The sequence below is a fragment of the Chlamydotis macqueenii genome, chromosome Z (genome assembly GCF_036417535.1).
Source record: "Chlamydotis macqueenii isolate bChlMac1 chromosome Z, bChlMac1.mat, whole genome shotgun sequence".
NCBI lineage: Eukaryota > Metazoa > Chordata > Aves > Otidiformes > Otididae > Chlamydotis > Chlamydotis macqueenii.
The window spans coordinates 81559300-81582634 of NC_141593.1; the positions used below are offsets into that span (position 1 = coordinate 81559300).

A 23335-nucleotide genomic window follows, 5' to 3' on the forward strand; every position below is an offset into this window, starting at 1 on the left:
GAACAGGGCAGGCACATGGATTATTTCCTTCCAATGTCCTCCTAAGCATCAAGAATTCAAAGTGAAGACCTTCAGAGTTAGATGTGTTCTCTGTGCATTTAGTATCACAGAATCACAGGAGGGTTTGGGTTTGGAAGGGACCGTTAAAGCCCACCCAGTCCAACCCCCCTGCCAGGAGCAGGGACATCTCCAACCAGATCAGGTTGCTCAGAGCCCCGGCCAACCTGGCCTGGAACGTTTCCAGGGATGGGGCATCCACCACCTCTCTGGGCAGCCTGGGCCAGTGCTCCACCACTCTGATAGTAAAAGAATTCTTCCTTATGTCTGATCTGAATCTGCCTCGCTCTATTTTGAAACCGTTACCCCTCATCCTATCCCAACAGGTTTCTTCCCACCTTTCCTGCAGCCCCCTTTGGGCACTGGGAGGCCGCTCTCAGGTCTCCCCGGAGCCTCCTCTTCTCCAGGCTGAACAGCCCCAGCTCTCCCAGCCTGGCCTCACAGCAGAGCTGCTCCAGCCCTCTCAGCATCTGCGTGGCCTCCTCTGGACCCTCTCCAACTGGTCCATGTCCTTCTGACGTTGGGGGCTCCAGAGCTGGATGCAGCGCTGCAGGGGGGGTCTCACCAGAGTGGAGCAGAGGGGCAGAATCCCCTCCCTCGATCTGCTGGCCACGCTTCTCTTGATGCAGCCCAGGATGCCGTTGGCTTTCTGGGCTGCAAGTGCACATTGTCAGCTCATGTTGAGCTTCTCGTCCACCAGTACTCCCAAGTCCTTCTCCTCAGGGCTGCTCTCAATCCATTCTCCACCCAGCCTGGATTTGTGCCTGGGATTGCCCTGACCCTTGTGCAGGACCTTGCACTTGGTCTGGTTGAACTTTATGAGGTTGGCACGGGCCCACCTCTCCAGCCTGTCAAGGTCCCTCTGGATGGCATCCCTCCCTTCCAGTGTGTCGACGGCACCACACAGCTCGGTGTCGTTGGCAAACTTGCTGAGGGTGCCCTCTATCCCACTCCACATGCCACCAGCAAAGATGCTGAACAGGGCTGGTCCCAATACTGACCCCACTCATCACCATTCTCCACCTGGACATTGAGCCATTGACCACCACTCTTTGAGTGCAGCCATCCAGCCAATTCCTTGTCCACTGAGTGGTCCACCCATCAAACCCATGCCTCTCCAGTTTAGAGACACAGATGTCATGTGGGTTACTGTCAAATGCCTTGCACTGGTCCAGGTAGGTGATGTCAGTTGGTCATTCCTTATCAATCGATGCTGTAATCCTGTCATAGAAGGCCACCAAATTGGTCAGACAAGATTTGCCTTTAGCGAAGCTGTGTTGGCTGTCACCAATCACCTCTTTGCTCTTCATGTGCCTTAGCATGGTTTCCAGGAGGACCAACTCCATGACCTTGCCAGGCCTGTAGTTCACCGGGTCTTTCTTGTTCCCCTTTTTAGAATGATCGTTATGTTTCCCTTTTTCCAGTCAGTAGGAACCTCACCAGACCGCCACAGCTTCTCAAATTGGATGGACAGCGGCTTGGTAACTTCATCCACCAGTTCCCTCAGGACCCACAGATGTATCTCATTGTGTCCCATGGACTTTTGTATCTCCAGGTTTCTCAGATGTTCCCGAACCTGCTCTTCTGCTACAGTGGGCGGTTCTTCATTCTCCCAGTCCCTGCATTTGGCTTCTGCAACTTATTCCTTGTTTCTCCTCCTGAGTGGGTTTAGCTGGCCCTAGCTCCTTTTACTTTGTGCTTTTAAGTCAAAGAATCTCCATATAGTTTCAAGCAGTATTTAATTAACACATTTACAAGCCAAACTTTATTTGTAACTTTAATATCCTCATATAAATTTACCCAATACACATGTAACTTCCCAAACATCAAGGCAGCGTTTACCAGTACGCTTACCTCCACGGTCTCGTGCTGCTAAATTCTGTCCTCTTCTTAAGGTAATGTCCAACTGGTACATTCCGGGATCTCCAGAGGGAAAATCTGCATTACTCGTTCCAACCAAATTTGTTTTCTGGAGGGGAAAAAAAACCAAACAAACAATAATAATGTTACTAAAGTTTCATGTAAGTTATATTTTTCTTTGACATCGTCATCCTGTTGAACTACGACAAGGCCATATACCCCATTCCCCCACCTCAGAGTCAACAGACCAACACCAAGGAAACCGCTCCTGTCACCAGTACGACGATTCTTGAGCATCCTTTAAAAAAAAAACAAACAACCTCAACAACTGCTGGACATCTCAATGGTTAAATTTATTCATTTTAAAAGGCAGTTGAAAAATACTTCTTTGATACCTGTATCCTCCATTTTTAATTACATCCACATACACACCTGGCCCACCAGAGCAGAATAAGTAACAAAAACCAGACCTGGACCTTACAGTGCTATTTGGACTAGTCATTAGCAATACCCTCAAACCTTGTATTTATTCAACAGTAACAATTTAGGCACTGAATAAACACATGGGAGCTACAATTTTGTCAGCTACTGCAGTATTCTGCAAGATACATGCTTTTTCCACAGAGTTATGGGTGAAACTGGAGGGGAAAAAAATCATAAGGACATTAAATGCAGTTGTAGCTTTTCATTTTTAATATGAGCCTTCTTAGTTTGCCTTTATGGCAGAGCAAAGGTAAGCTTCTTAGAGTAGTTATTTGTATAAACTGTATTATAAAAAATAAAACAAAATAAAGGAAGTCAGAATAAAAGGAACTCTCTCCACTGCATAAATAGTAACCACATTTCTGTCCCAAATGATAAAGAAGAGAAATTACATTTCTTAATATGAATAAGCTATTGCAAAATAGTTTTTAACCCATCTCTCTACAAGTAGCATGCAGTTACAGAGTATGCCTGCAACATTGCATTTAATTGTAAGACTAGAACAATTGCATCTATTATACATTCACAGTATAAACCAGAGCTTCATATATTATACACAGAGAGCATGACTGTCACATATTCTCATGCTAGGAGCTAAATCTTTTAAGACTAATGCTGTTAATATTTTATTACGCAATTATGGGTCCTGTGCAAGAAAAAAAAAAAGGAGCATGACAGAAAAATGTCAGAGACCACGTGTGTACTAAGTGCTACACCACTGCAACAAGAAACTTTTGTTGTTTCTCTTACTGCCACCCCCTTTTTCTTTTTAAGGTAATAATAAAGTATGAAGAGAGACACAAAATAAAGGCATTTTAATATATGGTTTATTCTCGTTCTTTCAGAGTCACAACTCTGAGCCCTAGCAACACGTAACCTTTGCTGCACCACGTACAATGCTGGCCAAACCGCATACCGACATGCTCACCACTTCCATAGCACTGAACTTGTTCAAAACTAGTGTATTTGTTACTAGAAAATTGTTAGATGAGCTTTGATTTGGTGGAGGGTGTTGTTCTTGAAATCTCTCAACATTTATCTTCTAATTTTGTCCTTGTAAAGTAACTTCTGAGCCATGCCTGAAATGATCAAAAGGCCTTGCAAGGCTCTTGCTGAAAGCCTCGCCTTCTTCTTTTAAACGCCTCACTCACATCTCATTTTTTTTTCCCTTTTTTAATGCACCGACTGCAGAAGGATACAAGAGTGACAACAGGGAACTTGCACCCACCCCTGCAATGCTTAGTATCTAGTCCAGCGAGAAATAAGGAAAAAATTGCAGCGGCCTGATTCATAGAATCATAGAATCATAGAATGGTTAGGGTTGGAAGGGACCTTCAAAGGTCATCCAGTCCAACCCCCCTGCAAGAAGCAGGGACATCCCGGACTAGGTCAGGTTGCTCAGAGCCTCATCCAGCCTGGCCTTGAACGCTTCCAGAGATGGGGCCTCCACCACCTTTCTGGGCAACCTGTTCCAGTGTTCTGTAACTCTCATCATAAAAATTTTTTTCCTAATTTCTAATCTAAATCTACCCCCCTCTATTTTAAAACCATTACCTCTCGTCCTATCGCAACAGGCCCTACTAAACAGCCTTTCCCCATCTTTCTTGTAGGCCCTCTTGAGGTACTGGAAGACCGCTATCAGGTCTCCCCGGAGCCTCCTCTTCTGCAGGCTGAACAGCGCCAACTCTCTCAGCCTGTCCTCATAAGAGAGGTGCTCCAGCCCTTTTATCATCTTCGTGGCCCTCCTCTGGACCTTCTCCAACTGGTCCATGTCCTTCTTGTGCTGGGGGCTCCAGAACTGGACACAGTACTCCAGGTGGGATCTCACGCTCCTCTTGATGCAGCCCAGGATGCCTCATGCTAGGCCTCAGCATTCACCAGGGTATTGCAAAACAGGAAACTTGTGTTCTGAAGTAAATAATAAACATCAAAACTTTTCTTCCCTTTTCTTGCCCTTCTACAAGAGCTTGCAGACACAGAAGAAATGTCTCCCAACATTTATAACCTCCTCCCAGTTCTTCCTCACAGCCTCCTCACCTCCCTTCCCCTCTGAGGTACAACACAAACTCTACATTACAATTCCTTGGTTTGAAAAGTGCCATGTTGCTCCCTTCTTTCCCCTTTCTCGCCTCCTTTTCAATGCTTTTCCTTCCTTTCTTCTTTCAGCAGAACTTCACTTTCTTTTTAACATTTACATTAATTAGTTTTTCAGAGAGTTACTCAAGGAGCCCAGAAACACTAAGGTGAGCAATCTAACATGCCTACCGGATATAAACAGCTACACAAATGAAATAAAGAGCAAATAGATATTAACTGTCCCTAAGTATCAGAAAGTCAAATCAGTATTTCTGCATCAGAACAGCAGCATTTGAAGTATGCATCTGAAAACTGAGGTTTCAGTTAAATCACCTTTCAATCACCTTTTTTAATTTATGAGTTCAAAAGCTAAAATGGCAACTAGTAAAAAACAAAGAACCACTTTTATGTAGTCTGCAGGAGTGAACTAAAGCTAGAAATGTTCAGACAAGAAACTTGAGAGCATTCATTAAAGCCTACAGTTGCTCTCACCATGTGTCCTGGTTTTGTTAGGTGAGGGGGGGCTGCGGTGGCGAATTCTGTAGGAAACCGCTGGAAGTTGTTTCCCTGTTGTCAGGTGGACTCGGCCAGGCCTGGGGCAGACCCGCTGCTGGCCAGGGCCAAGCCAATTGGTAGCAGAATGTTCCCTGATAACACCTCTGTGATAACGTATTTAAGAAGGGGAAAACAGAAAAAAAAAGAAAGAAGCAAAGATGTGAAGCAGCTGAGCCAGGGCAGAGAGGGGGAGGCGCGAGCCTTGTGGGCCAGCACCCCTCACCCTCTCGCCTCCCGCCGGGCGGCGACTGGGCCCAACTTGGCCCAGCCCGGCTGCAAGAAGTGGAGAGGAGAGGAGAAGTGAATAAGATGTAAAAAGGATCCTGAGAGGCCGTCTGCTAGCCTGTTGCGAAGAACTTTTCTTGTGAGAGGAACGGCTGCAGACGCCAAGGTCAGTGCAGAAGATGGAGCAGAGATCCCCCTGCAGCCCGTGGGAGGGACCCCAGGCTGGAGCAGGGGAGGAATGTGAAGCAGCGGCGTAAAACAACGTGTGATGGACTGACCGCGACCACCATTCCCTCTTCCCCCTGGGCTGCTTGGGGGGGGAAGGCGGTAGAGATAATGTTAAGCCTGGGAAGAGGGAGGGGTGGGGGGAGATTATCTTGTTCCCTGTCTCATTATCCTGCTTTGATTTTAGAAATAAACCAACAGTTTTCCCCAAGTCGAGTCTGTTTTGCCCGTAACGGTAACTTTAAGGATCCCTCCCTGTCCTTATCTCAAACCTCGAGCCTTCTTCTTATATCATCTCTCCCTGTTCCCTTGGAGGGTGGGGAGAGTGAGACAGAGACTGCGTACTCTGGTCCTGCACAGGGCAAAACTATGGTACCATGGAAAAACTTCAAAATCAATTTTTTTTAACTTCTACACTCCAGCTAATAATGACAAGAAAACAAGTTCTCTAGCTAGGAAAAAAAAAAAAAAAATCACCACAACTAGAATTTATTGCGAGCCAGAAGGCTGTTTCTTACTGAGTGTTGCAGGATGATGACACCAGGTCTGACAAAGCAAAAGAATGCCTTCACTTTCAGTGTCTAAAATATACAGAAAATACTTTTATTAAATTGTTAAAAAAAAAAAATTCCAGACAAAGACCAGAAAGACAAGTAACCGTCTTTTCACATAGGTAAAATTGCCTGTGGGAAGGCAATGCCTGAATTAATTCCTTTAAATTAACTTTTAGTAGTGCTCTGTCATTATTTTACTTCAGAATATTCCTTTTATTGAAACTATAACGAAATTATTGGACTCTGCAATTTCCCATAAAATCAAAATTAATGTGGTTTAGGGAAAAATCATTATTGGCACAAAAACTGAAGCTGTCTACACAGTGAATTTGATAGAGAGAACACTGATCCTCTCGAAATCAAGGCCATGTGCAGAGGTCAGGAGAGAGCTCTGGATGGCTGCACCCGTCCTCAGCTGCACTCTGTTGTCGAACAGATACCAGACCCTCCTGGGCTCTTCTATCCAACAGCAGGGTAGGAGCAACAACAGGTGCTGCTTTCACTTTCAGCGAGACATCCGGCAGAAGTTCCTCAACAGCCCGCACTTAAATGACCCCGCCGCTGCAACTCTCCTCTGACTCACGGCGTGTCCAGCGATGCTCAAACACGCCGGAAAATGCAGCGTTTCACCCAGCTGAACTGAAACTGAACACCGCTCACGCTGGCCAGGCTTTTGATGGCCCCGATGAGTGGCACTCCTCCTTTCAGCATCTGTTTTTCCAGGAACTATCTCCATATTTCCAGCTATTTACAGACTATTTCCAACAAAGCCAGCAGGCAGAAATAAAAACATTTTTCAATTTGGTTCCAATTTAGCCTGGAATTTGCTAGCTAATTTAGTAATATTAAAAAAAAAAAAATCAAAAACTAGCCAACATACCCAGCTGTTCAGCTGGGTTATTTATTAGCTGTAAGTCAGCTGGACCCTTTTGCATTACAGGGTATGCAAGGCAAGCCCATGATGGACACAAGATGCTCCAGGAGAACATCTACCAACAAAGAGCAGAATGGGTAACTTCTGCCTGGAAAACACTCAGTACTGTATTTTAAGACCAAAAATCAAAGACAGCATTACTACCTAAGTGCGTATTAAACACACTTACAGAGCTAAGCTGTCGGTCTAATGTGGAATAACGTCTGCTCACTTTTACCCAAGCTCTGGGTTTAGACGTGTACTGAGACATCTGCCATTCTGGAGACACACAAGACTGAGGGGAGCTGAGGAGGAACGTGTCTTTCCTTGCCCAGGCCTTGTGCCACTTCCAGGCTGTGTGCCACACAAACACCACTGCAAAGAGTCTGTGCATCTTAGCACAAAAAAAAAATTAGTTTTCTGATGCCGGAGACTAGTATCCATGAGGAGTTTCTGCCACCCAGCTGACACAAAGCCCAAACTATTGTCGAAAGGGTAATTAAAGGTTTTTCTTTTTAAAAAAAAACTCCCATTTTTCTGGCATATAATTGAAATTTCTCAAAATAATTGAATTTTCTAAAGCAGCTGGAAACTCTGGCTCCAGCTATGTCACGAAGCTGTTCACTGCTAAACTTCACAACTCACTGACGTGAAAAGTTAGGCAAGTACTTACACCTCTAGTGTTCACACCACGAGAGACACTTCACTGTGTTCTCCAGATTTAGCAGCTTAACAACTAGATTAAAAAACCTGTTTTTTACAGTTGAACAAATGTCGAGCATGTAAAAGGACTGTGAGCTAGCTAACGGGTAGGTACACGCAAGGAGCTGCACGCCAGTAATAAAGGAAAAGGCTATCCCAGTTTTTGTACATCCAACGCTTTCACTGCATGAAGTGTTCACTGGTCAGAACCCAGTTCCACCTCCATGAAAAATGACGCCACGTAGAAACTGACAGGATGGCTAAAATCACCATCATTCCCACCTTGCTTTGTTAAAAACTCACTATAAAACAGAAAGACAGTGAATCTGATTCTGGCACTAGGCATTAGCAAAGTCAGGGTAAATCTGTGGAAGTCAGACTAGCAATTTATGGCTAAAAGGTGAGAAATAGTGACAGCATTTGTGGTCTCTTCTTACAAACTACATCGCAAAGTTTCAGGCTAACTTACTAACTTCTCCCAGACTGAGACCCTGGGGATTACTACCCCTTCTGCCACTGAAAACTATCTATCATCGTTTTATATCACCATCAATACTGACATTCTCCCTCAAAGCTCTTAATATTTCTAACAATTAACCAGATAAACTAACCAAGGAAATCAATGGCTTTGCTGCCCTCCTACAATTTGTATGCTATACACTAGCATGACTTTGTGCAAGCAATTCAGGGAATAAAAGTGATTTAAGGAACCCTATTCTGCAGAAAATTATTTCTACTTCAGAGGAACAGATCCTAAAATTTGATAGAGTTTGTTCAATGCCAAGAATGAAAACATTCAGCAGTTTTAAAAAAAATAATCTAGACTTGTAACACACTCACCCTTTCCAAAAAGGAAAAAAAAAAATCTTTAGCAATACAGCTGAAAAAAACCACCTAAAATTCTCCTGTGCTTCAAAGCATATTTTGGAAAGGCATACGAACTGGAATGAAGTAATACTCTTGTCTGAGTCATTCAAGCAACAGGTTACAGCTCTGTTGATTTGCCATTCCATTCAATATTCTGCTAGAACACACTGTAAGGTATGGAAAAAACACTTTTTATCTTTTTCAGCATAAAACAAAGGCATCAGCACCAGCCCTTCCTTCAGCAGGTAAAGGAAAAGGGAAGTGCAACAGGAGTTGTATAAAGGGAGTGCCAAGAAAACTGGAGATCTGGCTGCACCGACTGTCCCTGTGCTGGGGTCGTGGCTGGGAAACGGGACAGTGAAATAAACCGGCATTCCTTTCGTAGCTGCATACTATAGGTGAAAATAAATCAAAGTGTCCAAGGAGAAGGAAGCAGCAGAACATCAACAGACAGGGGTTCACGCCATGGCATGACATATTACCAGCTTCCAAACAGAGAAAAAAATCAGAGCGTTCGAAGTAATGTAACTGTGTCTTCAATATTGCATAAGCAGAATTTTCCACTCTGCTTACTGCCTGGCTCAAACTGATTCCTTCAGATCTTTTCCATTTGTCAAAGCCCCACACTGTGGAAGACCTGCAAAGGTACCTTCTCCACCAAGACTACAAATTTATTCCTGAATAAAGCAACTTCCTTCACCATTATGCTTCCCTCCATCCTGGCCTCCCCACCTTCCCCCCACGTTATTATCCACAAATAAAAAATTAAAAGCTCTCGTCTGGTCTCTTCCCTGAAAAGCGACTGCTGTAATCATGCCCTGTCCTTCTGGGGTTAGCAGTGCTTCTCACAGGCACAACAGTTCACCTGCGTACAACGAACCGTAAGCACAGGGATTTGGACTGCAGGTTTTCAAGGACTTTGTTTTCATATATCAGTAAGAGTAGGTAATTCTTTGCTGCGTTTTCCAACTCTCATTCCTCTTTTCATGCTTAAAATTACATTGCCTCAACCTCTTTGTTACGGGTGGTGTAACAGTTTTTTTGAAAGTCCAAACATATTTTACCACTTTGTTTCCCCTTGCCTGGTACTGCTCTGATAAATTCAAAGCTTTTTAATCTGCTACTGATGAGCAACTCCTTTGTAGAAGACTTAAGTTTAAAACGACTAAATCTGGTACTTCGACTATTGAGTTATGAATTTGTATCTAGAGCCTGATCAAGATTGTAAGCATAAAAATATCAGTATCAGTTCATTGTCTTTAAAATTACCTAGCCCAGCACTCCAGTATGGCTTTGGCTTTGAGCTAAACACGTTTTTGCTAAGGGTTCAGCTGGTTTGACACTTGGATTTTGCTCTCTGACCAAAGTGATTTGTTCAGTAAGACAAAAGCTTCCCTAACCACTGCAGGTGTCCCTTCAGGAGAAACTGGTTGCTGAAGATGAAGGGAGGGATGGGTTGTCTATAATTCTCTTCTGAACAGCATTACAAAGATCAGTAATGAATAAAGTAGGTATGCTGGATAAATCAATGCACTTCTGATTTGACATCTCTAATTAAAACTGTGTCAAGTATTAATCTGTATCAACTGATAAACACAATGGCTAGGGTATTCTTATGGCTTTTTCTTCGAGAAATCTTTCGCAACATAGAATAAGAAAACATTCCACTTTGTTTAAAATAAAACAAATCTCTTTTCTGCAAAAGATGCTGAGATAACTAAGTTGCACTTCTGGCTGTTCAGTTGGAAACTACACAAAGCATTCAACAAAAGTGGCCCTAACCCTGCAAATGTGTATACAAACATAAGGTGGCCATGGACCTGTCCAGAGGAGGCCACACAGATGCTGAGAGGGCTGGAGCAGCTCTGCTGTGAGGCCAGGCTGGGAGAGCTGGGGCTGTTCAGCCTGGAGAAGAGGAGGCTCCGGGGAGAGCTGAGAGCGGCTCCCAGTGCCTAAAGGGGGCTGCAGGAAAGATGAGGAGAGGCTGTTCAGCAGGGCCTGGTGTGACAGGACGAGGGAGAATGGGTTTAAAACAGAGTGAGGAAGACATTTTTTACGCTGAGCCTGGTGGAGCACTGGCCCAGGTTGCCCAGAGAGGTGGTGGATGCCCCATCCCTGGAAACGTTCCAGGCCAGGTTGGCCAGGGCTCTGAGCAACCTGATCTGGTTGGAGATGTCCCTGCTCCTGGCAGGGGGTTGGACTGGGTGGGCTTTAACGGTCCCTTCCAACCCAAACCCTTCTGTGATTCTAATTATCAAAGATTAGTGATGTGTTCCCTGCCAGAAACTTGGACTTTATAATATACAGCTTAATAAACATTCTATATCTCCACCACCCTCAGTGTAAAAAATGTCTTCCTTATATCTCACCTGAATCTGCTTCCTTCTATTTTAAAACTATTACCCCTCATCCTATTGCTACAAGGCCTGGTAAAAACTTTCTCCTCATCTTTCCTGCAGCCCCCTTTGGGCACTGGGAGCCGCTCTCAGGTCTCCCCGGAGCCTCCTCTTCTCCAGGCTGAACAGCCCCAGCTCTCCCAGCCTGGCCTCACAGCAGAGCTGCTCCAGCCCTCTCAGCATCTGCATGGCCTCCTCCAACAGCTCCACATCCTTCTGATGTTGGGGGCTCCAGAGCAGAGCAGAGGGGCAGAATCCCACCCTCGCCCTGCTGCCCACGCTGCTGGGGATGCAGCCCAGGATGTCATTCGCTTTCTGGGCTGTGAGCACACGTTGCCGGCTCCTGTTGAGCTTCTTGTCCACCAGCACCCCCAAGTCCTTCTCCTCAGGGCTGCTCCTGATTGATTCTCTGCCCAGCCTGGATTTGTGCCTGGGATTGCCCCGACCCTTGTGCAGGACCTTGCCCTTGGCCCGCATGAGGCTGGCACGGGCCCACCTCTCCAGCCTGTCCAGGTCACTCTGGATGGCATTCCTCCCTTCCAGCGTGCTGACCGCATCACACAGCTTGGTGTCACTGGCGAACTTGCTGAGGGTGCCCTGTCCACGTCACCAACAAAGATGTTAAGCAGGGCTGGTCCCAATACCAAACCCTGAGGAAGACCACTTGTCACCATTCTCCACTTGGACATGGAGCCGTTGACCACCACTCTCTGAGTGCAGCCATCCAGCCAACTCCTTATCCACCGAGTAGTCCATCCGTCAAACCCATGTCTCTCCAGTTTAGAAACAAGGATGTCATGCAGGACAGTGTCAAATGCCTTGCACAAGTCCAGGTAGATGATGTCAGTTGGTTGTCCCTTGTCCACCAATGCTGTAACCCCATCATAGAAGGCCACCAAATTGGTCAGGCATGATTTGCCCTTAGTTGACTGTCACCAATCACCTCCTTATTTTCCATGTGTCTTAGCCCCTCTTGCCTCCAGGGCTGTATCCCAGGCACTTTGCCCAGCAGATATCTGAGGAGGCCAAAGTCTGCTCTCCTGAAGTCCAGGATGCTCCTAGATGCTGTAAGGATTTCAGACTTCACCATCTCACGGTCACTGCAGCCAAGGCTGCCCTTGAGCTCCACATTCCCCACCAGCCCCTCCTTATTGATGAGCACAAGGTCCAGCATAGCACTTCTCTTCGTTAGCTCCTCTATCAGTTGCAGGAGGAAGTCGTCATTCACGCATTCCAGGAACCTCCTGTGCTGCCTGTGCCCTGCCGTGTTGTCTCTCCAACAGATGTCAGGGTGGCTGAAGTCTCCCATAAGGATCAGGCCTTGTGATGGTGAGGCTGCTCCCATCTGTCTATAGAGGGTCTTGTCTGCTCGGTCCTCCTGGTCAGGTGGCCTGTAGCAGACCCCCACTGTAATGTCATACATACTAATTCTTGGAGGCTTGTCAACCCCAGGCTGTGTACCAGCCCTCCTGGGCACCAGTGGCTGGTGTTCTTCTGGAGTCTGTACTGAACACCGCCAGTAACTGCTCCCACTCAGGCTGCTGGACAAGCTGCCTCTTCAGGGGGATGCAAGTTCTCTTCTAGTCCTCCAACGCTTTTTCAGTAAAACACAATCAGGGAGAACTTTATTGAAAACTGTGGACAGCCCACAGCCTTAGAGCAAACAGCTTCTTAGTGAGTGTACGAGGCAGCATCGCTATTCTTCTCCATTGGTTAGGGACGATCTTACAATACCGTCCAGTGCGTATCATACAACAGTTTGGGTGGGAAGGGACCGTTAGAGCCCACCCAGTCCTACCCCCTGCAAGGAGCAGGGACATCTCCAACCACATCAGGTTGCTCAGAGCTCCGACTAACCTGGCCTTACACAGCACGGTCTGTTCCCAGAGCTTTGTCATCTGTAGATAGATGAGCAAATCTGAGTTATTAGCTGGTTTACCTCTTGCTTTTTTTATAGGGGCAGCTCACAGTTCAAGAATTAACTCTTCAGAAAGGTATTTCCTTTCTCAACTCATTAATAATTTGTAAATAAAGTCCATTCTTACAATGATGCCCAAGGAGAACCAAAATTTTGCAAGTGGTGAAGACTATTCCTAAATGGCACCAGTAATAATGAAGCATTTATGAACCAGTATCATATTTATCAACTCTCAGTTTAAGAAACTCTTCCTAGGACAGGGATAACAAAAACAGGAGGAGGCAACTGCTCACCTTCTCTCATTAATTTATACTATGAAAAAATTTATGGTCCCTTCCTTAATGCAAATAGTGCCATTATCACAAAAATCATCATGCACAACTCCCGAAAGAGTAATTTGTTTCAGCATCTCTGAGTAAAATGAGAGAGTCAGCACAGTAACTGAGAAATTTCTGGAAGCAAGATAATCTGGGAGTGTCTACAAAGCCAGCATCATTACAACTGGAGAAGGTAAATGTGGATGGACGATACCAAACAATTAAGCTGAAATTTCACGTACAGTTAGCAAAACATTGGAACAAACGTTCCAGCAGATTCAGCTCTTGTGACAAAGCCATAACCCAGGACCGACAGGCCAGTTCTGCTGAGGAGAATTCAGACAAATGACAAGACCCCACAAGAAGATACAAACATTCCAGGGCTCCACCATACAGCTGCACTAGCACAGGGCCAGCACCACTAGCACCAGGGGAGCAGGGGACAACGCCTGGTAAAGGGCCCAGGAGAAACCGAAACGGCAGACACCTCTTCTCTGCCCCCCAAACGCCTGCCATTGGCGCAAGCCTGAGCTGAAGCCTGTCATCCCAGGCCGGAGCTGCAGGCAGAGGTCCTGCTGTCCCACCACAGGCACACTGACGTCCCATCAGATAGAGAGGAAATCAAGATCTGGTGCTTCTCTCACTTGGCCTCACAGTGAATCCCATCATGGGAGACACAATGCCAATCCCACAAGGCAAAGTAGAAAATAAAGAAATAAGCAAGTCAACCGACTGTTAACCACTAATTTTTAAGGATTAGTGAGACACAGACATGCAGAAGTGAAGTGCTCTGGCTCAAGCTGCAGGTGGAGAAGCAATCAGCTTACCCCTCGGGAGTTACTCCTTCTCCTATAGCACTGATCTTGGATGTGGTAGTGCCAGGTTTGCCTCGTTCATCACTGCTGGCTAGGACGTTCTTCAACCCAAGTGCACTGGTACATGCCCGAACGCAGCAGAGTAAGGATAAAAATTGATTTTCTTCTGCAAGGAGACAGCTTGCTAGAAATCCCATGGATATTCCCAGATAATGAGAGCTGTCTCCAATCCAAGCAGCCTCCCAGAGAAGATGCTTTCTTTGCTCCATTACAGAAATACTTCATTCGCCCTAGCTGTACGTGTGTTTTGGTGGTGTCTCCGCTGGGGTTAATCCCTTCAAGAAGGACCGTTAAAACAGAATGGGAATTACTGTGAAACTCAAGGCACTTCGGCCAAATCTGCTGAAATTTGTTGCAGCATCCTTCTCCCTAATCTCATTCCTTACCCTAACCCCTTCATCTATTTTTATTTTAGAAGGAAATCGAGCAAAAATTGCTTATATGGAAAACCTAGAGTCACAAGGGAGAAAAGTCTAGTCTTCATTCTGGAGATAATATTAGAAAGGAGGGTAACACATTTCATTAATTACTAAATAACAAATAGTATGCAAAATATTTCTAGAGCAAATTTTATTATCAAACTATTCATCTTACTTGTTAAAAAAGTTACCAACAGGCTATTTTATCCCACGGGAACATGAAGCTTTTTACTGGCCTCAGTCTTTAGTTACCAGAATTTCCCACAACTATTTAAAAAATGATCACCCCTACCTGAAAGGTGATTTTTAAAATACACTAAATGTGTAAAGAGCCTTGATAAACCGACTAAATAGTAACACTTTAAGATCTAATTCGAGTGTAAAATAAAACCCCAGAAAAAGATAATTTAAGGGAGTTTTTCATGACTCCTCCCTTTTCAACAGCTTATTTTCAGTTTCAGGAGGTCACTCAAAACTTCCTTCCCTTCTGCTCAGCACTGGGGAGGCCACATCTGGAGTGCCCAGGCTGCCTGGCACGAGAGCGATGCAGACGTACTGCAGCAAGTACAGTGATGTGTCACAAAGATGCTGACAGGACTGGTGCATCTGTCGTAGGAGGAGAGGCTGGAAGAGCTGGGACCGCTCCGCCTGGAGAACAGGAGCTTCCTATCCAAGAGGGGGGTCCTACCTCGTGTGTGTAACACCACCCAGGCCCACAGTGGTGCCCCATGACAGAAGAGGCATACAGGATATTGCTTTAAACATGAGAAAAAAGTATTTTTCCAGTACGAGGGTGGTCAAACACTGGAGCAGGTTGCCCAGCGAGTGTCCCTGAAGATACCTGAAACCCGCTCTGACGTGGTCCTGGGCAACCTGCTGCAGACAACCCTGCTCCGAGCATGAGGTTCAACTGGGTGATCGCCAGAGCTGCCTGCAAACCTCAGCCGTTCTGTGATTCTCTGCTGCTTTGAAATATCGTCATAAATAACGTACATGCTGACCTCAGATACCTCTCCTCAAGGCGTCTCCTCACCTTCCACTTCTGGCTGGACTGCCACGGCAGTGCTACAGCTGGCATGCAGAACCACCATCCTCTCCACCCCGTCAAAGCAGAGTATGTCCCAGATACCAAGATACGCACAGACCCTGAGCACTGCAAAACAAGATACATACGTGCCCTGCATTTATGCTGCCATGCTCACGAACGTCGTAACTCAAACTCCTCCCCTGCACATTCCATCAGCAAAACGTACTGCACGTGACTGCAGAAACACCGCTCTTGAGAGCACGTTCACCTGACTCTCAAAAATCCCAAGAGAATAACCTCTTTCAAAAGTGAAAAAAAAATGCTTCTTTCAGCAGAATACATGAAAATCATCTTGCAATTAACTAGATTTGACTTTCGTCTGTACAGAATTGCCCAGTTCCCAGGACAAGCAAAAAGCAGGAGCACTCCTGTGCCATTTTGGTTCTGAGAAGATCACTGGAGGTTACATGGGCTGCCCGAGTACATTTTTGGAAGTACACAGGCACTTGCACTCATGAGCACATGATGCACGCACAAAGTGAAAAGAGAAATAAAAGCAGTCTGTAAGGGGATGAAAATACACTGAAAATATACAAATCATGTATTTTTTCTGTCCAAAATGAACCTTAAATTCCTAAAACTATCAAACTAAAACTATCAAATGCATTAAAATCATGTCTGCACTCCCTCTTTCTATTTTTTCCAAAGACTAAATCAGGCAGATGCAGCACTATCTTAATTTCTGACAGCTAGCATTTCTGTCATCCCTAGAGAAACTTGCAATATCATGCACAAAAATCCTCTCACTTGCCTGAAGAGTGCAGAATTACACTTCAAGTTCTGTCAAACATGGCACATGAAGGATAACTCAACTGGGAACTAGAGACAGGTGTCACATCCATATCAAAGATGATCCGTGAACAATTAGCTGTCTCCATTTCAAAATGAGATAAATACCTGAAGCCAACGTATATGCCACATGCATCATTCCCTCGGAAAAAAAATCATCTTCAGTGACTGTATGTAAAAATACACTGGCCACATTTTCAGAACAGAAAATCACAAGAAATTATTCCTGATGTAATTTTCCATATTATTAATCATAATCAGTTACATACATAAGTATACACACATTTACATTACCTAGTTTATTCAGAAGTAGTTTTATATTTAAATTATATGACAAAACTGTATTTTAAATTTGGGGAAATATGAGAACACGGCATTTTAAATACTTCGAATAAATTTCAAAGCAAATTCAGCTATACTGTCACTACCAGAAAAACAACGCTAAATGCTTCTATGAGGAACTTCCTTAGTGCTGGCTGTGCTCGCAGCTCAAAAGACCAACATTGTGAGGACAACACTAGTCTGTCAAATACAAATGCCAACAACATTTTAACAATCAGATTCCAGTTTTATAGTCCTAGCTTTACTTGACCATGTGCTGCCTAGATATTTAGGTATGTTCAACTCTCATTAAGGAATGACAGCGTGTTACAGCCACAAAATCCAGAAAAATCCACAAACTACTCAGCTAAAGACAGGTATCAGAGCAATTTGAAAAGAAGAACGATGGTCTTCAAACTACCAAACTCGTAAGCAATTAAACAAGCAGATTCCTCTGTTAAAAAGCAAAAGAATGACAAGAGTGAGATTTCAGAAAATCTCCTGTATTCTGAACTCCCGCAGACAGTTGTCTACCTGCGAGTGAGCGATGCCTCTCTCCGTGTCATTCTGTACATTGCGCACTGAAGAAACAGTTTTCCTCGTTCTGTATTATCCACCTCGGGCATGCAGTTTCCATCAGAAGTAAACATTTAATTATTTTCAAAACTGTTTTAAATTGCCTACATTGTAAAGTAGGATGCACATAACACTACATCAGAGCATGACAGACCTCAGAAAAAAGCTGAATTCCTACCTTACCAGCTGCAAGTTGAGAAGTTCCTCCAGCTTCCACCTATCTAAGATAGCATCACAGGAGTGAGCTAAACGTCTCTTCCTTCACAAGATACTCGCAAATCCGAACTCGCCCTTGGAGCTGACAGCTGCTCGGTAACACCGTTCACCTCCCGCTGGTTGCAACAGCTCTGTGCAAATACCACTCGACTACTTCTGTGAACTGCAGCTACTCAGAACGAAAGGAAGATAAGTCTTGATATCTGAATATGTTTCAACACATATTTGAGAGGAAATGACTCGACTATCTCCACATCTTACAAACATCAGTGAGAGCTGCTTCCTCCCCCCGTCCCCAGTGCAGAGGGGGGTGTAAACTGAAGGGTTCTGTGGTTTATCTATTAAACAATGGCGTGAAACAAACATTAGAGCTCAACTGATGAACAGTAACCATAGATCGCCCTTACACTGACTTTTTTCCAAATAATATGTCAAGCTGAGAAATACTAAATTGAAGGGTTTCTTTCAATAAATTAATATATAAGTATTTTGTGAAAATAAAACAGAACACATACTTCCTATGTGTTTCAGGATATTAGTTCTGAAGATATTTTGAGATTTAAAAGCAGTATTGACGTACCACCTGATCTTAATCTAATAAAAATTCAGAAAAAAATCCTTCTTGGCCATTATAAGAATATCAGAAGCTGAAAAAGAATAACCTGAGATAAGAAGGAAGGGATTAAAATGTAGATTTTATCTCACTGAATCTGCATTCAGTTATAACTGAACAAATACAAGTATTCCACGACTGGATACGCGCTGTTATTTGTTTGGCATTAGAGGCTGTCCAGGCTTATATACCTGTAGTATGACACTTGATTTATTTCTCTAATCTCTACCCACTGAAGAAAAACCTCCCTTTAATTTAGCTTGAGAAAGAAAGAGAAACAGCCCTCCTTAAAATCTCTACATCTTTTACGTTTTGCAGACATTTCTGTTTCTTTAACATGCCTCTGCACAAGACTGCTTCTGATCTACGGGTTCTCAGTTTTCGGGGGCTCGGTTTCCCCACAGCCAACACAATATTCCACCGCTGATGAGAAAGCAGCACCTTTGGGAATGCTGGACCCTCTCTTCCCAGACATCTCTGCTCCACAAGGATGTCCCTTGGACCGTCATGCTTGGGACCCCCTCTCAGATCGGTGCAGTCCATGCAGGAACACGCAAGCCTAGATTTAAATCCAGGGGTGTGATTTTGAAATCCTAGTTTTAAACTTCATGGATAATCAGAAAGCACACAGCAGAGTGCAGCCAAATGGGCAAATCACTTCTCTCAGGAAGTCGTTGAAGTGAGTGATATTAAACACTGAAATAACTGATTTAATATGTATCATTAATGGCTGCAATCAAACACCATTAAGAATTCCAGATTCTTCCCTCATCAGCACCTTGCTATGAAGCAGAAGAGTTTAGTGGAAGTAGTCATTTTCTATCACATAGCAGCCAACTTGCACATTAGACTTGGTCAGGATGCTCTACCTTTTCCTTGAATTTATAACTTCAAAATGGAGTTAAATACGCTTTTGGCATGCACTTCAGGACAAAATTTTAAAAATCACATACCAGAATCACTCACCTAAAGAAGGGGAGTATGACTACAGGTTCTGGTAGATCCGGATGATGTGCAATAGACTGAAATAAGAGAAATTATAGGAAACAGGTGCAGCAGAAACCTCAGTAAGTCATCACTCCCATGGCATGCAGAAAGATCGTGTATGTAACATATGTATGACACACATGTGACCATATATATGACACTACCAAAGTCTCCACGCCAACAGGTGAAGACAACTTACATTTTGGCAGACTACCAGCACCCAGAAGTAACTTAGGAGAACAGATTAATAAGAAGTAAAGCATCTCCTTCCTCTACTACAACATGTATTTTCCCTAAACCAGCCAAGTTTTACTTTAAGAAATGATAGGGAGTGATGGTTTTGTTATTAAGACAAGGATCTGTGTATCTTCTGTGGCTTCAGATACAGGCACTTGCCTTTCCCGTATAATTTCATCCCTCTGTGCTTCATTTTCACCCTCTGGAAGCAGGGCAGTAACTCTCCTTTGCTGTGCAGAAGAACGGCAGAGCACTCCGATACGGCTGTGCGAGGGCCCACAAAAGGAACAGCCACATTTGTTATCTCCCTTATCACGGCTCTGGAGAACAATGAATTCATTTTTAAGTAGCACATATGTTGCTGTTCTCATTTAAGGGCAGTTTCCAAAGAACCTCATACATTTTCCACAGAGGAGCAGCAGGCAATGGAGGACAAAACATTACAGAAAGAAGAAATTGTAAGGTCTACGTTTTTTAAAGCAATGTCATCTGTCACTGCCGCCTGCCTTCAAAGCTGTAAACCCCATCTGCTCCAAACTAATAAACACTAGAAGACAATTTCTTATACATGGCCAAAATCCATCTGGAAAGAGCTTTTTGCAGAAGTGGCTTTCAAGGTGGTAAAGCAGTCATCACTTTTATGATGTTACCCGAGACCACAACAGCATGCTGAAACAGGGATGCTGCTGACGGGGACCCACCCCAACGAGCCCCTCAGACTTGTGGATAAAATGGAGATGGAGATCACCAAACTTCCCATCAGGTGCGCCCTTGGGAAGGCATCCCCTTCTTGACTGTCCATCACCCGTCCAGTCACCCATTCAGTCCCAGCAGCCACTCTCCCAGTTCCTCACACTGAGGGCTGTCCCCCAAGCCACAGATGATTTCTCTTCCATGGCTGCAGTGGGGAGAAGGAAATCAGCATGGACTGAGAAACGTTGTCCAGAGTGCTCATGTGGATGCTTGGAGGAAAAGGTGTGATACTGACCACTGCAGCAAACACGCAACGGTGCACATCTCCCACAACGGTGGGAGAAAGTCTTTTTTTTCTCTCCTTTTTTCCATTCCAGCATGTGCCTCTCTCCTCAGTTTCTAAAGGCACATGTTGATGTATTGTTACACTAAGAAATGTTTTGCCGATGTGGTCTTTGAAACCACATTACAATGGATGAGAAATCAGTGATTTGGAAGGCAAAGCAGGTCTCATAGCTCTCTGCTACGAGAAATTAAACACCAGCCCATGGACCAGCAGCACTGAGTAAAGTGTGTTTAACATGCATTTTCTGATGAAGCCCATATGCCAACAAACACACATAATAAAATATTTTCTACAGAACCCACGTGCACATTTCAGTTAGATGACTTAGCTTTTGAAACAGTCATCTGAAAAGGTTCTTTACTTATATTAAGAAATAATAAACTGTGACTAACTGCACCCTAATCTAGTCATGAGTAATGTATTGTACCGCGACCTGAAAGAGTAGAACAACTTAATTCACCATTCCACTTAGACAGCAGTGGTGGTATCTTTCTTCAGAAGAAGTCACAGCTTCATGAGCAGCACCCAGCTTTCCAGAGTTTTCATAACCGAGAGACGGAACAGTAACCATAAACATCAGCAGCGCAGTCCGCTACAAACAGTGCTGTAATACCAAACTTACAATGCAGCCGGTGTGAATATTTAGGTGAGTTAAGCTAGGAATGACAATTGCCCTGTATCTTGACTAATGTCCCTGTTCTCCTGTGCCTAGCGACAGCATACTTCATCTGAATTTCTTATTAATTACATCTGCCCACAGGAATGATTTCTGCAGATGGAATCAAATACGCTTTCCTAAGATGCTGAGTTTTCTACTGAAACATGAAAAAAACCACCCCAAAAATAAGTAACTTTTACTGAGTATACAGACTTCTACAAGCCTCCAGTCTGTAGACCCTACAGGCTACGAAGGAATCAGTTGCTAGCAGCTGGACAGAAAACTGAAACCAGCTACTCCCTGTACATGCAGAAGCCTTGGAGATGATTTCTCTAGTCCTGTCCACCGCAAGCACACTTCTCCAAAAAGCAGCCATGAGAGTGCGTCTTCCAGGACAAGAATCCCAGGCTTCTCATGCCTATCTGCCTGTTATACAAAAGAAGGGTGACAAGGGTAGAGAAACCCTCGATACAAATCAGAACAGAAATGTCAAACGCCAGGACCACAACAGTCCTTCGGAGAACCTCATGACAAACCCTCGTAGAGCGGATTCCTCTTGACGCAGGGAACAGCAGGTCTGGAAGAGGTACAAAAGATCACCTGTGAATTTCCCAGGGAAGATAATACCTTTCCAAACATCCTGCTAGAACTGAGCTGCCTGGTACCCACCGCATCGCTTACGCTTCCACGCTGCTACAGAAGGGCACTGACACCGGCGGCCTGTCCCGTGCCACCGCGCCGGGGAGAGAGCATGGCTCCACCGACCTGCTGCAGCAAGGCCACTCACCTGCCACGAGCCAGCTGCCTACGCAACGGCCAAGCTGGCAACACCTCTTCAAAAATCAGAAAGATTATACGGTAATACGCTTGTACAGAGAAGCATGGACGAACAAAAATCAAAAACAACCAGAAAACCAGACATGGGTGTGATTTGTTTTTCCAGATTTTACGCTACTAATGCAGTTTACCCCGGTTGATCCTCTGTGGTACACAAACACCGACAGCTCTTGGGAACCCCACAGGACCACGGCGGTTCTGCTCACCTGCTAGTGCTACCTACCAGCACCCACCTGTACTTCCCTCACCTGAAAAAGGGTATTGCCATGCCAGATCGACCTAAGCTGATAAGTTCTAAAGGAAGTCACCAAAACCACGCTGACAGCCTGCCACGCTGAGATGACTGTACGCAACACTCGAGTGTTGGGCCCCTCAGCACAAGAAGGACGTTGAGGGGCTGGAACGCGTCCAGAGAAGGGCAACGAAGCTGGTGAGGGGTCTGAGCACCAGTCTGATGAGGAGCGGCTGAGGGAGCTGGGGTTGCTCAGTCTGGAGAGGAGGAGGCTGAGGGGAGACCTCATCGCTCTCTACAACTGCCTGGCAGGAGGGTGTAGGGAGGTGGGTGTTGGTCCCTTCTCCCAAATAACCTGTGATAGGATGAGAGGGAATGGCCTCAAGGTGCGGCAGGGGAGGTTTAGGGTGGATATCAGGAAACACTTCTTCACTGACAGAGTGGTCGGGCACTGGACCAGGCTGCCCAGGGCAGTGGTGGAGTCACCATCCCTGGAGGTGCTCAAAGAGCGTGTAGAGGTGGCACTGCAGGACACGGTTTAGTGGGCATGGTGGTGTTGGTTGATGGTTGGACTTGATGATCTTGGAGGTCTCTGCCAACCTCAAAGATTCTGTGATTCTGTGACTGGCTTGCTGGGTGAAGGGAGGACAGCAGGTGCTGTTCATCTCCACTTTAACAACGCTTTTGGCACCCCTCTCCCGTAATACCCTCACAGACAAGCTGACAAAGCATGGATTGCACGAGTGGACAGGAAGGTGGGCTGAAGACTGGCTATACTGCTCTTGTCCCAAAACCTGGGACCACCACCCGGTGTGCAAAGAGCCCGTTCACACACAGAGCAGAGGCACTGCCTTTTATTGCACACATGCGCAGGGATGGGCGCCTGTCCCAAGACAGCACACCAAGTCCTCAAACCTACGGCTGTCTGTATACAGAACATTAACCTGTTCAATTGTCTAATAGATATGCACTGTTATTTTATTAGATGACTGGTCAGAGTCTCTTGGCCTAGCGTGTAAACTGGTCTGCCTGCTCAGTCCTGTTACTCTGCCTACGGCTTTTAAGAGGTTGGTAGAGTTTGGGTGGAGGGTCTGTGAGTCGGTGGTCGTGGTGACCTCTTCCAGAATTACCTTTCTCCTATTTTCTTCAGTAGTTTGGCAAACGTAAGCAGTTCTTCACGGGCTGCTGATGAAGCTAGCACTTCATCATTTTATGCTTCGTGCTTCTAGACAGGTCAGACAAAGGCACGTTGTTTAAAACCTCAGTTCCCCTATTTCCATAAGTCTAACACGTTTAACTTT

General features: G+C 45.1%; 1 protein-coding gene across 1 annotated transcript in view; it reads right to left on the reverse strand.

Annotated features, from left to right (window-relative positions):
* Nucleotides 1-23335, reverse strand: part of MCTP1 (multiple C2 and transmembrane domain containing 1) — a 257037-nt gene that overhangs the window by 162286 nt on the left and 71416 nt on the right. Inside the window, exon 2 of the mRNA XM_086770666.1 lies at nt 1912-2026. Coding sequence (XP_086626792.1) covers nt 1912-2026 — 115 coding nt within the window. The remainder of the gene's footprint in view (nt 1-1911; nt 2027-23335) is intronic.